General features: G+C 40.9%; 1 protein-coding gene across 1 annotated transcript; it reads left to right on the forward strand.

Moving 5' to 3' along the window:
• Nucleotides 1-1,498: 1,498 nt before the first annotated feature.
• mtmr7b (myotubularin related protein 7b) lies at nt 1,499-11,269 on the forward strand. The gene is made up of 14 exons (XM_053480358.1): nt 1,499-1,524; nt 2,749-2,868; nt 3,069-3,231; nt 3,424-3,581; nt 5,247-5,375; nt 5,490-5,624; nt 5,700-5,832; nt 5,988-6,097; nt 6,254-6,379; nt 6,624-6,673; nt 7,886-8,086; nt 8,190-8,324; nt 8,441-8,567; nt 9,862-11,269. The coding sequence occupies exons 1-14, from the start codon at nt 1,501-1,503 to the stop codon at nt 10,183-10,185; spliced, it is 1,935 nt and encodes a 644-aa protein (XP_053336333.1). The 5' UTR covers nt 1,499-1,500; the 3' UTR covers nt 10,186-11,269.
• Nucleotides 11,270-11,701: the final 432 nt, after the last annotated feature.

Here is an 11,701-nt window from a genome sequence, read left to right on the forward strand (position 1 = left end):
AGGGTCTTACCAGTGTTGTCCAGTGAATCATTTCGGTTATGACTCAGGGTCTTCCCAGTGTTGTTAAGTGAATCATTTCGGTTATGACTTAGGGTCTTACCAGTGTTGTCCAGTGAATGATTTCGGTTATTACTTAGGGTCTTACCAGTGTTGTCCAGTGAATCATTTCGGTTATGACTTAGGGTCTTACCAGTGTTGTCCAGTGAATCATTTCGGTTATGACTTAGGGTCTTACCAGTGTTGTTCAGTGAATCATTTCAGCCATGACTCAGGGTCTTCCCAGTGTTGTTAAGTGAATCATTTCGGTCATGGCTCAGGGTCCCACATACAGTGAATGAGTGTTTGACTACACAAATCACTTTGGTCAAAACCTAGAGCATATGTACAGTAATGTGCTTTATAATTTCTCACCCCACACTGCCCCCCTTGTGTTCAAGTAAGGATCCTACAAGGGAAAAGGCAAGGTAACTGCATCCACACGACAGGACCATACTGTACTGATCTTATATATGATTAAATAAAATAACATGAATAATAATGGTTAATTAAATAAACAACAAATACAATAAATAATATATAAAACATCAGTTAATTTTCGTTTAACATCAGTTAAAAGCGTGCAATTGTGATGCTATTTTACTACTACTGATAATAATAATAATAATAATAATAATAATAATGTTGCTGGTAGTAGTATGTGTTGTAGTGAGGGTCAGTAATAATTCAGTAGTCATCGACTCCACTATAAAAGGTCACAGGGCTGCCACGCGCACTTTAACGTCGTTTACCCTGGAGATGCGCATGCGCGGTAGCGGTCTCGTCAGGTTGCCTGATCGGGCTTATTTCCACATTTCCTAATTTACTCATTGATAAATCAGTTAATCATGTGTGTTTGATTGCTGTAATATTCGGAGTCCAAACGACAAGTGGAGTTTACTCCAGATTATATTCTCTCTCTCTCTCTCCCAGTCAAAGTTTTTTTTCTGACAAAAATAAACTGCACTTTCCTTCTGCACGCTTCATCTGTTTCCATGGAAACGGAGCACTTCGCTGGAAATCTGCCAGTGTGTGTGTGTGTGTGTGTGTGTGTGTGTGGAGAGCTGACTTTGTGAAACAGTAGAGTAATAAATAAAGGTGTGATTGTTGCACGGATGCGGCGCTGCCGTTAAAAAAGCGGAACAGACGTCAATCTGGCAACCTGGAAGAACAAACCGCGTCGCCGTAGTGCGCGTGCCTGCGAAATTACCGTCACACGGAACCGAGAGGGGAGGCGGAGGAGCGAGAGGGACATCTGTCTGTCTATCGCTATCATTTACATACATCTATATTCACATAGATACATATAATTATACACACACACACACACACACACACACAGTGCACCGGTTCCGCGCGCAGGACAAGGAGACAGCGCGCGCGTATGGGGAGTGGGACACGGAGCGCGCGCGCCTCTTTGATCTGCGGGATTAAAGCGCCGCCGCAGTGAGGAGGAGGAGGAGGATGGAGCACGTCAGGACACCGAAGGTTAGCCTCGGAACAGCGCGCGCGCGCGTGTGTGTGTGTGTGTGAATGATGCGCCATCTGGAAACATAACTAACACCCCCCCCCGACCCCCCCCACTCCCATCTCCCCCCCCCTCCCCTCCCTTGTCCTCTTTTTAGGAGAGGAGCACGTGACCTGTCTGTTTTATTTATTTACATACTTATTGTTTTCCAATAGTGTGTTTGTTTATTTGATTGTTTTTTGTTCATCATTCTCTTTCAGCTGATAATCATTTAGATAGACATTTTATTTTATTATTCCCTAAAGTGAAAAACTGTATAAAGTATTATAACAAAGTATTACTACATTTTAATATTTAGTATTATTTATATTTTATTTTAATTAATTAGTGTAATTTAATTATATACTTTCCCCTGGAATAGATTTTTAGTTTTTTTTTTCATTTATTTGTTAGTAATTTATTTATTTATTTTTTTAAAATAATTTAGATTTTTTACATAAATGTTGTGAATGAAATATTTAAAGTGATATTGTTTTATTATGATGATTATTTATTATTGTTTTATTATGATGATTATAATTTTTTTTTACCATATTTATAGACTTATAGACTGATATTAGACTTATATTTACATTCTTTTTAAATTTGAGCTTTTTTACTTGAGATTTTATGGATTTATATTTAGATCTTAACTATATTTTTGTTTTTTATAATTTGTATTTTTTACATAAAACATTATTTTAGATGACATTTATTATTATAATTATTATTTAAAAAATATTTTTTTCTTATTTATAGACATTCATTTAAAATTGTAGGTTTATTTATTTTTATTTTTTGCTTGAAATTGTTTTGATAATTGTTCAAATTTAATAAAAAATTTTTATAACTTAAATATTTAGATGAGATAACATTTTATTACCATTATTAATATTATTATTAGTAGTATAATTATGCTTACTAAATGTTTAATTCCATATTTTTTATGCATGCTTTATTTGTATCTTTTTGTTTTATATAAAAATATAAGCATTTTTTACTAATTATTTTCAATAATATTATTTATTCATATTTCTGCTATGCTTTTTTAATTTTATTTTATCGCCAATTAATTAATATTTAAATCAGTTTTTTTTTGGTTAATATATTTAATGAGTTGAATCGGTCAGGACTGTGTGTGTGTGTGTGTGTGTGTGTGTGTGTGGTATGAAACCGAGCTCTCTTTGTTTTCCCGCGCCCTGCAGGTGGAGAACGTGCGTTTGATTGACAGACTGACGCCCCGGAAGTCCACTGTGGGAACGCTGTACCTGTCCTCCACACACAGCATCTTCGTGGAGAACTCAGACTCACGCAAAGAGACGTGGGTAGGAAATAAAAGCCGCACAACATCCTCTTTTGTGTCATGTGACTTTGTCAGAACAGAACTCATTGCACAAGCGACAGGATGTTGGGACTCCTCGTGGTCACGCAACTTCTTGTACATTTCTGATCACCACTGTGCTGTGTATGAGGATGTACATGACTGAGCAGTGTGTGTGTGTGTGTGTGTGTGTGTGTGTGTTAGCTCCTGCATAGTCTGATCAGCAGTGTTGATCGCGCCCCAGCCACGCCCACAGGAACTCCCCTCGTCCTGTGCTGTAAGAACTTCCAGGTGTTTCAGTTCCTGTTGCCGTTAGAGAGAGAGTGTGTGGACGTTCAGGAGTCACTCACATACCTGTCCCGTCCAGGTAAAGACACACACACACACCAGGCACATAAAAGGAACACACTTCTCGACTATTACAGGCAATTGGATCAAAAAAGTCCACAGCCTAAGCTGAAACCGAGCAGCAAATCACAACTCTAATCACATGACACAACATGAGTTTCTCTCTCTCTCTTTCTCTCTCTCTTTCTCTCTCTTTCTCTCTCTCTCTCAGAGCGTTATGTTGAGCTCTTCTGCTTCTCGTACTTGCCCAGCGTGGGTAAAGAGGAGAGAGAGAAGGCCTGGAGCTTCCTGGATCTGCGTGCCGACTTTAGCCGGATGGGAATTCCCAGCAACCTCTGGTACAGCACTCCGGCCAACCACGAGTACAGAGTGAGTGCAGAACTACTGACTACTGACCACTAACTACTGAATACTGAGCACTGACTACTGAATACTGAGCACTGACTACTGACTACTGACCAATAACTATTGAATACTGAGCACTGAATACTGAGCACTGACTACTGAATACTGACCACTAACTACTGACTACTGACCACTAACTACTGACTACTGACCACTAACTACTAAATACTGACCACTAACTACTGAATACTGAGCTCTGACTACTGAATATTGAGCACTGACTACTAAATACTAAGCACTGACTACTAACCAACAACTACTGAATACTGAGCACTGACTACTGAATAGTGACAACTAACTACTGACTACTGACCAATAACTACTGAATACTGAGCACTGACTACTGAATACTGAGCACTGACTACTGAATACTGGCCACTGACTACTGAATACTGAGCACTGACTACTGAATACTGAGCACTGACTACTGAATACTAAGATGTAACTACTGAATACTGACTACTGAGCACTGATTACTGACTACCGAGCACTGACTATCGAGCACTGATTACTGACTACTGACTACTGAGCACTGATCACTGATTATTGACTACTGAGTACTGACTACCGAGCACTGACTACTGGCTACTAATCACTAACTACTAATCACTGACTACTGAATACTGAGCACTAACTACTGACTACTGACCAATAACTACTGAATACTGAGCACTGACTACTGAAGGGGCACTGACTACTGAATACTGACCACTAACTACTGACTACTGACCAATAACTACTGAATACTGACCACTAACTACTGACTACTGACCAATAACTACTGAATACTAAGCACTGACTACTGAATACTGAGCACTGACTACTGAATACTGACCACCAACTACTGACTACTGACCAGTAACTACTGAATACTGAGCACTGAATACTGACCAATAACTACTGAATACTGACCAATAACTACTGACTACTGATTACTGACTACCGAGCACTGACTACTGAGCACTGATTACTGAGTACTGACTACTGAGCGCTGATCACTGATTATTGACTACTGAGTACTGACTACCGAGCACTGACTACTGACTACTAATCACTGACTACTGAATACTGAGCACTGACTACTGAGCACTGACTACTGAATACTGACCACTAACTACTGACTACTGACCAATAACTACTGAATACTGAGCACTGACTACTGAATACTGACCACTAACTACTGAATACTGAGCCCTGACTACTGAATACTGAGCACTGACTACTGAATACTGAGCATTGACTACTGAATACTAAGTAGTAACTACTGACTACTGAGTACTGACTACTGAGCACTGATTACTGACTACCGAGCACTGACTAACGAGCACTGATTACTGAGTACTGACTACTGATCACTGATTATTGACTACCGAGCACTGACTACTGGCTACTAATCACTGACTACCAATCACTACCAAGCACTGACTACCGAGCACTGACTATTGACTACTGATTACTGACTACTGAGCACTGACTACTGATTACCGACTGTCGAGAACTGACTACTGAGTACAGACTGCTAAACACTGGCTATTGAGTACTGACTACTGAGTAATGTTATTGTATATCCTTAATGATCCACTTTGATTTACTTCTTCTTCTGTGTGTGTGTGTGTGTGTGTGTGACAGGTGTGTGACACCTACCCCTCGGAGCTATTCGTCCCGAAGTCAGCGTCTCCCACTGTGATCGTCGGCAGCGCCAAATTTAGAAGCCGCGGCCGACTCCCTGTTCTCTCCTATTTTCACAGGGACACCAGTGTAAATGTTTTTACTCCACTCGTTCACTCCATGCTGTTTTTCGTAGTGAACCTTAAAGGGCACAAATCAGTGACTTTACACCCTACTGTCTCTAACCCCCCCACCCCCCTACAGGCCGCGGTGTGTCGCAGCAGTCAGCCTCTCTCCGGTTTCAGCACTCGTTCTCCGGAGGATGAACAGATGCTGCAGGCCATCATGAAGTCCAACCCCGCCAGCGAGTACATGTACGTGGTGGACACACGGCCGAAGGTGAGGGTCAGCACGCATCACAGATACTGTATTTACCTAAAATAGGTACAATATGTAAGTTGTGTGTGTGTGTAGCTGAATGCGATGGCCAATCGAGCGGCGGGAAAAGGCTATGAGAACGAGGACCACTACACCAACATCAGGCTGCAGTTTATCGGCATCGAGAACATCCACGTGATGAGGAGCAGCCAGCAGAAGCTCATCGAAGGTGTGTGTGTGTGTGGTGACATCATTACCGCACCGTGACATCATAAAATCATCACGTCGACCTTCAAGGCTAATATGGATAAACGGTTGCTATGGAAATGATAACGTGTTAGAAACGAGCTGCTGTAATAGAAAATAAATTGCGCTGTGTTGCAGTCGGGGACCTCAGGGCTCCTTCGATGGGGGCCTTCCTGTGGGGTCTGGAGAATTCCGGTTGGCTGAAACACATCAAAGCCGTGCTGGATGCCGGAGTCTTCATCGCCAAGGTAACACCAGTAACAAACTGGTAAAGCGGAAGATTAGGACTGGGTGTGGACTAGTTGCACCAAACACTAAATCTGCTGTAAAGGTAACCAGAATGTAATTTAATCCACTCTCTCATTATTTTGTGTGTGTGTGTGTGTGTGTGTGTGTGTGTTCAGGCTGTAGCAGAGGAAGGAGTGAGTGTGTTGGTTCACTGCTCTGACGGATGGGATCGGACAGCTCAGGCCTGCTCAGTGGCCAGCGTGCTCCTGGACCCCTACTACAGAACCATTAAAGGCTTTATGGTAATCACACACACACACACACAATAACACACACACACACACACACACACACACAATAACACACACTGAGGTGGTTTTGTTCTCAGATATTAAACATCTGTCGTGAATAAACACGAAGCCCCGCCCTCTTTGTTTCTGTTCCTTCTAGCCCCTCCCACTGTGTGTGTTCATATATTTGAATTAGCGCACACGCTCTCTGTGTCTTAATGCAGAAATATTTACACACAGACGTCTGTTTCTGCAGGTGCTGATCGAGAAAGACTGGGTATCGTTCGGACACAAGTTCTCACACAGGTCTGTACATTCAAAACATCTGCACGGCCAAACATCTGTACAGTCAAACATCTGTACAGTCAAAACATCTGCACAGCCAAACATCTGTACATTGAACATCTATACATTTAAAACATCTTTACAGCCAAACATCTGTACGTTCAAAACATCTGTACAGCAACATCTGTACATTGAAACATTTTTACATCGAAAAATCTGTGCATCCAAAAATTTGCACAGCCAAACATCTGTACATTCAAAACATATTTACAGCAACATCAGTATATTCAAAACATCTGTACATTCAAAATAGCCAAACATTGACACAGCTTTACAAAAACTTTGGACATTTAAGTGTGTACATATAAACAGCTGTACATTAAAACATCTAAACATCTAAATATCTGCACAACTGAAATGGAAATGTGTAACTGTTTATAATTTAAAAACTTCTACATCTAACATTTTCACGTCCCAAGATATGTCTGTCTAAAAAGATGAACATCTGTACAGTATATACAAACATCTGCCCAACTGACGTGTAAATAACCGAATATGTAACAAACATTCATCTGTAAATCTAAATATCTGTTTATCTAGAGATCTTGCCATTTAAATGTAAATGTCAAAAGATCTGTTTTTGAAAATATTTAGTAAATAAACTTCTGTATGAAGAAATGTGGAAACACTTGTCGGTTTAAGGCACTGAAACATGTACATGTAAAAATCTCAAAATAGTCCTTACTTTGGACTAAGCACTGTGCAGAGGACAGGAAGTAGAACCTTTTTAAATCGCGAGTTCGATTCCCGAGTGATGCTGTAACCTCTCGTAAATCGAGAGAGAGCTGATTGGCCGAGCTCTCTCAGAAGGGAGGGATGAGAGGTACTTCGTGCTCACACATTAATCACGGCTCTACAGCCAATCAGGGGCGTCTGTGAGCTAGCGCAAGCGGAAGGAGCGGGTAGCGCTGTCCTCAGAGTGTGTTACGCCGCCCCCAAACACGTGATAGTCTTCGGCCCTCCCGACTGAGTGGTAGTAGTACTGTAGCTTAATGTGGGAGCCCCCTAGTGACAGCGAGGAATTGGACACGACTAAATTAGGGAGAAAATCTGAGGAAGATCCGCCCTAAAAAAATGCATTAAATAATAATAAACTAAAAAGTGAAATAAAACCTACCTTTGTTTGTTGCCATGGCAACCCTGACATAAACAACCTCCTCCTTAACCCCACAGGTACGCTCACCTGGACGGAGACCCTAAAGAGGTGTCCCCTGTGCTGGACCAGTTCCTGGAGTGTGTTTGGCAGCTGATGGAGCAGTTCCCCTGCGCCTTCGAGTTTAGCGAGCGCTTCCTCCTGCAGCTGCACACACACGTGCACTCCTGCCAGTACGGCAACTTCATCGGCAACAGCCAGAGAGAGCGCCGCGACCTGAGGTCAGAGGGGGTAGATGTGGAAAGATTATATACATATATTTATATATCATTGTACTTAAGCTGAAATAATGACCCGAGTGTGTGTGTGTGTGTGTGTGTGTAGGTTACGGGAGCGGACTCACTCGGTGTGGCCATGTCTTTGGGAAAAAAGATCCGAGTTCATAAACCCTCTGTACAGATCAGACCACAGTCAGACTCAAGGCGTGCTGAGACCCCTGACCACGCCCTACTGCTTCAAGTGAGCATTAACGTAGCCTTTCATAGCCTAGATAACATAATAACGCAGCATATCGCTACCCTACTGCTTAGCTAGTTTGAAATGAAGCATTTATGTTGTGTGTGTGACTCTGGAAGGTTCTGGAAAGGCATGTACAGTTCTGCAGAAAGGGGCAGGACCTCGCATCAGTCACCGTCGGATTGGCTGACCGCCGTGAAGGAGGAGTCGCAGCAGCTGGAGGAGGAGCTTACCACGCACCAGGAGGTACCGCGGGAGACCGACGAAGGACAAGGCATACATACTCGCTGAAACACTTTTTTCTTTAATGTACAGTCGATACACACAGTAATACATACAAGTGGAGTAAGTGTAAGCTTGTTTTCCTATATTAAAACAAGAGCTGGGAGGAAATGGCACGTGTACTCCGTTACTGTACTTAAGTACATATTTCACGTATCAGTACCAGAATTGTTCTAATATAGACGTTACTTTTTATGTTTACTCAACTACATACAGTAGTACAGCAATTATCTTTACTTTTACTTCACTACAGTTGTAAAGCATGGCATTGTGTTAGTGAAGTAGAGCAGAACCGCGGCATACGAATCCCCTTCCTTACGAACTTTTGCCTTAAGAATAACTTTAGTGAAGACGTAGGATCATGAGTCCCAAGTATGTTATCGAGGACGGTAGCCAAAAGAAAAGGAAGACGCTTTCAGTTTGGTTTTTAAAGCAGTCGGTGACAAGAAGAATCATAAATTAATGGTTAAATGAAGTTTAATGTCTATTTATTTTATATTTTACCTCTTTAACATGTTTTTTTCAAATGTTTTGATTGTTTTTATAGGCAGAAAAATATGATTATAGTGTTAGAAATTAGTGCTATTTTTTGGGTGATTGGAACGGATTATCTGCATTTACATTATTTCCTATGGGACGATGCGTTTCACAATACAAATTTTCACCTTAAGCCGAGGTACAGCTCTATTTGTATTTGAAGCAGGAGGTTAATAATATCCATATATACTCCACTTTTCCTCAAGTACACATGTAAATAGAGGACGTCTACTTTTACTTGAGTAACATTTGCCCACAGGAATCTCTGCTTTACTCATTTGTATACTTTGCCCACCTCTTATTAACACACCTTCAAGTGTTTTTTTCTTCTTCTTTATCTTAAACAAGAACATTTTGTCAAAAATTGTGAATATTTATAAAATAACATCTAAAACTATTAAAAAAAATAAAAGCTATAATAATTAGTTTTTTTACCGAAGTCTTTTTTTTTTACGTTAATGCAATTAAGCTTAATTAAAACAATAAAAATTTAGATTTTTATGTTATATATTACAGAGAAAACCATGAAAAAGCACAAACTCCAATAAAAATGTGAAAACTTTCCCTATCACTGTTACACATCGCTGGCACTGGAGACTCCTTCTACACATGTAAAAAAAGAAAAAAAAGAAAATCAGAACGCGTTAATACAAACCAGACGGGGAAATAAATGTTAGCTGCTTTTCTGACTCTCTCCCTCCTATTCTCTCTCCTGCTGTAGAGACTCGCTCAGCTCCTCCAGAGCAAGATGAGAAAAGTAAAGAACAACGGAGCGACTGAACATTCGTACCGGACGCTGCTGAAGGAAAATGACGTCGGCGATCCTCAGGATTACTTTTCCTGCGTGAACCCCGAAGAAAACCACACCCCCTCCTTGACACTTCCGCTGAAATCGTCTACGACGTGCAAGGCCGGCGACGCTGACGACCTTTCTGTCTGCAGCGACCTGGAGTCGGGCGTCGCCGACCTCAGCAGCCACGCCTCCAGCTCGTGCGACGACGCGAAAGAACCCCGTCTGGACGAGGCGGCTTACGCGAGCGTCTGACTAAAAAAACAAATTAACGGGATAACTGTATAGCTTTAGGATTCCTGTTGACTACGAGGGGTATTTATTTATAAGCATATCTATTCTGAGCCGTTAATTTATTTACGTTGTTTTTAAAATGAAACGCTTTTATGACTATAAACATTTAACGAGCACAAACACTTAACGTGTCACGCGTTTTAGACCAGACTAACCATCAAAACAACAGACTTTCCCAGCGGCCCATGCTGCTGAAGACACTAACTGGAAGCCTTTAGAGATGTCCACTGGTTCCCCTTGGGCCTGACTGTGTTCCTGGTGCTCTGTAACGCTTATTTAATTCCATAAACATTTCACGTTCCTGATGGAAATCATTAAGCTAGTTCTCGTAACGCAAACCGATACGGATCGGCTAAGATTAGCGTCTTCTGGGTTTTGCTACGAGGCGAAATTTCCTGAGGTGGAATAACGTCTTAATCCACATTTAAGGCAAAAGAAATCTGTATAAAGATGAAGTAAATACCACAGTGTTTAACTTTGGAAGAGCCGCCATGTTGGACAACCTGAGTCACTTTTTTTAAAAAGAGTTTACCTCAGCAACATGTGTTAGCTTCAGCGCTAATCTAAGGAGCAAACACATTTTGGATGTTTGGGAGAAAAACAAACAAACAAACACAAAACGTTTTTCTTTTACAGTATTTTAAGAGTATGTTTTAATATTTGGCCACTGATCAATAAAGTTAGCATGTTAGCGCGTGTAAAAACTTTTTTTACCTCAGAAATTCTCTCCCCTGCTGAAATAAAGGTAGTTACACCTTAATTGACAACACGGTTAACTCAAAGCTGTTGTAACCCCTGACTTTGTGACGTGTACAGAAGGGAACTGGTTAGACTGGGTTAAACTGGGTAACTGTTTAATGATCTGATCATCTTCTGCATTTTATATCTCATTAATATCGAACTATACTATGTACAGTACATACCCGAAACATTTACACCTCACTACCAAGGAACACTGAATCAACCCACCCCACCCACGTTATCCTCAAACTGTGTGTGTGTGTGTGTACACACACCACAGGGCAGTACTGTGTGAAGTTTTAACCCAGATGTACCACATTAGAATAAATTAATATATACACCTTGTATAGTTCTGTTTTCTTCTTGTGTTTGCAGCTACACATTAGATGTGACAGAGCTACAGCATTCCACTATTATTCCAGAGATTTAAAGGTCCCGTATTTGACTATCATTTTTAACAGAAGTGTGCATGTGTGTGGTAATGCTCCAGCATAGAACGATATATAACTAAATATAATAGAAATACTCATCATATAACGTATATTATTACTCCTCAAACTTTTATTTATAACACTCCTTTATCAAACACTCAGTTTCAGTGTCTATGTATGTAAATGCGATCATGGTGAGCCACGCCCCCTCCAGTGAACATCCTATATGAGGTCACAACTGAACATCAAAACATAATTTTTTTAATAGGTGCCCTTTAAGATTGACAATCTGAGGATAAGTCTTA

This window comes from Clarias gariepinus, chromosome 20 (genome assembly GCF_024256425.1).
Source record: "Clarias gariepinus isolate MV-2021 ecotype Netherlands chromosome 20, CGAR_prim_01v2, whole genome shotgun sequence".
Taxonomy (NCBI): domain Eukaryota; kingdom Metazoa; phylum Chordata; class Actinopteri; order Siluriformes; family Clariidae; genus Clarias; species Clarias gariepinus.